Source organism: Myotis davidii, unplaced genomic scaffold, assembly GCF_000327345.1.
Source record: "Myotis davidii unplaced genomic scaffold, ASM32734v1 scaffold1983, whole genome shotgun sequence".
In the NCBI taxonomy this organism is placed as follows: domain Eukaryota; kingdom Metazoa; phylum Chordata; class Mammalia; order Chiroptera; family Vespertilionidae; genus Myotis; species Myotis davidii.
In genome coordinates this window covers 43,151-46,918 of record NW_006293962.1, presented here as the reverse complement: position 1 = coordinate 46,918, position 3,768 = coordinate 43,151, and the positions used below count along the sequence as shown (strand labels likewise).

At 49.5% G+C, this 3,768-nt stretch overlaps 1 protein-coding gene across 1 annotated transcript in view; it reads right to left on the bottom strand.

Moving 5' to 3' along the window:
• The window catches only part of FOXO4 (forkhead box O4), a 6,610-nt gene extending 4,039 nt beyond the window's left edge, over positions 1-2,571 (bottom strand). The window contains 1 exon segment of the mRNA XM_006767934.2: positions 1,689-2,571. Coding sequence (XP_006767997.1) covers positions 1,689-2,141 — 453 coding nt within the window. The 5' untranslated portion in view covers positions 2,142-2,571.
• Between the last annotated feature and the right edge of the window lie 1,197 nt (positions 2,572-3,768).

Sequence of the window (3,768 nt, the reverse complement as noted above, 5' to 3'; positions counted from 1 at the left end):
ATGAGATCCAATTCTTCATCCCCTCTTCTTTAGGTCTTGGAACTAATACATCATATCGTACAGCCATCTATCCAGGGAGATCAGCTCCCTAAGAGCCTATAATTCTTACCTGTTGGAAGTGGGTGACTGTTAATTGCTCCCCAAGCCACCTAAACTAAGTTTTCTTGTTCTAAGTGGGTGCCGCCCCCTGGTGGGGTGGTAGTAACCTGGGCAAGTCATCAGTTAAGCAAGTTCAGGCACAAGGAGTAGGGGTGGAGGTGGGGACTGGGGACTTGAGGCCCCAGGCTCAGTGTGATTTGGCTTTGCCATCATCGCAATGAAGAGAATTTGGCAGCATGGACTAGCAGCAAGAACATATGATTTAGAGTTAGACCTGAGTTCAAGACCTTATCCTACTGATATTAGGGAATTTCCAAATCTTTCTAAACCTTAGTTTCCTAATATGTGAAATGTGGAATCTCAGAATTGTTGTGAAGATTAATAAAATAAAAAAATTAAAAACCATTTTGTAAACTAAAAGGCCTGTACAAGTGTACATTACAAGGAGGGACTACACTCCCACAGCATAACTGACAACTCATGGTTATTTCTTCTACCCTGAAAAATGAACCTAAGGGAAAAGAAAAACAGCTGTGTAGGCTGGGTCCAAAGAGGGGAGCTCTTTATGAGCTGAGGCTGTGGTGTGGCAGTCTACCCAGAACTAGTGCCAAGGGTCTCAGCTGTCCCATTTTCTGTTCTACTCAACCCCTAGGGCCACTGCAGATCTGATCCCTCAATCTCTTATACCTAGGGGAAGACTCTTTGAGCCCTCTACTTCCTTGTATGCTGACCTTACCACCTATGGGCATACAAGACATTGATAGGGGTTGAAGCTCCCTGGTTTTGTGATTAGAGCCCCATATTTCTCAAGACAAGTTTTCAGAGCATCTACCGAGATCTTTCCTTGCAGTCTCTTTATGAAAAGCCAAAGGAATAGCTGATCTTGTGTTCTAAAGTCACAGCCCTATCTCTCTTTTTTTTCTTCATGACTCAACTCTCCCCCCAAACTTGGATAGCCCCTTACTAGGGAGAATTTCTTGGCATTATCTGGTAAACTGAGACAGGTAGCAGTTCACAGCCCCTTTTTTTCTTAGTGGGTAAGGTCAGCAACCTTACCCCATGAATACCACTTTTTTTTTTTTGAATACCACTTTTTTAACCTTTTCCTAACTCCACTCCTTCTTGAGTAGAGGAGTTCTAGAACAGAAACTCTACCCTGAGGTATCGGGAGGCAAGTAGGGAATCTAAGTAATCGCACAGGGGTGGGAGAAAAGGTGTTGGGGTGGGAGGTGGGGACAGAGGGAAGTCTAGGTTTATGTGGAGAACCCACACAGCTCCTGCAGTACATAGGATAAAGACTTCTCTGTGGGAATAAGTGTTTGGGGCAGCCCAAGCCAACACTTGTGCTGGGAGTGTTGAGCAGTGAGCAGAGAATTCAATTTTCTCCAGGGCAAAGACAGTGTCTTATTCATTTGTGATCCTTCAGCATCAAGCTCTGAGCATGCATATACTATGTCCTAAGTAAATGTTTGTCTAGTTTACTTTTGAAGATGGATCTCTGGGGTGGAGATGAGTAAAAGGGGTCCCTGAATAGCAGTAAGGAGGTAGGGGGCCCAAGGGCAGATGGTATTAGGAGGGATCAGAGTTACCTTCCATCCTGCTGAGCTGTTGCTGTCACCCTTGTCCTTGAAGTAGGGCACAGTGCGGACCATCCACTCATAGATCTGGGCGAGTGTCAGTCGCTTCTCCGGGGCACTTTCAATGGCCTGGCTGATGAGCTCTGCATACGACTGGTTTCCCCAGGCATTCCGGCGGGAGCCTCCCTTCCGAGGACCTGTGACAGCCCCCAGGATCCCGGGCTGGGGGCCCCCTGACGGCTCTGGGAGCCGAGAGGGCAACAGGATTGGCTCTGTGCGCCCCTCCGTGTGTACCTTCTCTCCCAGACCCGGATCCACCTTGGGCGGCTTGGACGGCTGAGTAGCAAGCTCTGGTCGGGGAAGGGGCCAGGTGCAGGAGCGGGGACGGCTCTGGGGTTCGAAGTCGGGATCGAGGTCTATGATCGCGGCAGCCTCTGTGGCTGAATTCTCATTCTCTGGATCCATACGTGGAGCTGGACCTCTGGCGCTCAGCGTTCAGAGGAGCCTGCCGCAGTCCCTCACGATGCCTCCCCCCCGGGGGGGAGCACCCAGGGCCAGGAGGCACATTCCTGCCAGTCCTCAGAAAGTCTCGAACTTCCCCCCTCGCCCCCGGACCCTAGCTCCCCAAGCTGTCCCTTCCACACAACTCTGATTCTCTTCACGACTACAGCCTGCAGTCTCAGAGCTCTTTCTGAGACACCACCTGTAATCTCCGCCTAGCGAACACTTTTTCTCAAATCTCTCTCAGCTTCCTGGTCTTTTAAACCTGAGGCACCGTAGCCCCTGGTACATTGCGCTCCCATCAGCAAACGTCTCCTTAGCTGCAGTTCCCACCCCCTTTTAAGTTGCTGCCCCCCCCACACTCCTCCCAAATTTTCTCCACCCTGATCACTGTCTCCCCCCGCCCCGCTCCCGCGTCACTTGCCGTTTTGCTCTGAGCTGCAGCCCCAGCCTGACGTCTCTGTTTACCACTCGCCGGAGCAGCCATCTGCGCATGCACCTAGAGAGCCAGTTGGGAAACCGAGTTCTTCAGTCGTGCCACCCTGCACTGGCTTAAGGACTGCATTTCCCGCCCTGCCTTGCGGCCAGGAGCCAATAAGGGTGGCAGAAGAGCGGCGTGGCAGGATATCTGGAGGTGGGACCTTATAGAAGGTGGTTACAGACTCTTTCTTTTCTAATTTTTTTTTCCTTTTTACCCCCTTTTCACCCTCTTCCTTGTGATTCGGGGTCACCTAGGTGGCCGTGTTGAGAGATGCTAGACTTTTCCTTCTTTCAATTAAAAAAGGGCAAAAGGAAAAAAATGCAGTCTCTACAAGAAAGAGGAAGAAAACTGAGAAGCAAGAAGCTAAGTGTCCGAGTATATGGGGTGTTATCCACAGCGTCCCTTGAGATAAACTTAACCGTGCAGGTGTTCGGACATTAAGTAGTTGCTAGCAAAGAGACTACTCTAAGCAAGCAGGACCGAGGGTAGGCATCATCATCTGACCTTATATTAATATAGTTAAGACTGCTGGGGGAATTACGCCACACAAATATATGCAGTTGCAAATCACAAAGCACTTTATTACTCACACAAATTCCTGGTGCCCTGGGTACAGGCTTTAACAGGGTCCCCAAAGCGTGGCTTTCTCTGGAGGCAGCTGAAGCGCCGTCTGGTGGCTGGCAAAATCAGGTTAGGAACGAATTTCCGCGGCTTTTACCACTCGAGATCTCACGAAGATTCTTTCCTGCCTCGACCTTTTCTCCGACATGTCAGGGAGTTGAATAGCGGCTCGATTGGGGGTATTAGCCGTCTTCTGCCGTTTGGCGTGGAGCAGGACGCGGAGCGAGTGTGGATCGCCAGTCGATCTGAGCTTCTTCTCGGGGCGATTCATAGTCTCTGGTTTGGGTCCCCGTTATATAGCCAGGTTGTTTACCCACGGCAGTCCAGTGCTTATCAAGTAGGATGCAAAACAAGTTTCTATCAACGTGCCACAGGTATACATTTAAAAACATGTTTTCAACCAAAGTAAGTTCAAAACAAGCCCTTATCTATGGGGTACACTCTTCTAAGTTACTTCACAAACATGTTTTTCAAAAATGTTCAAAAACA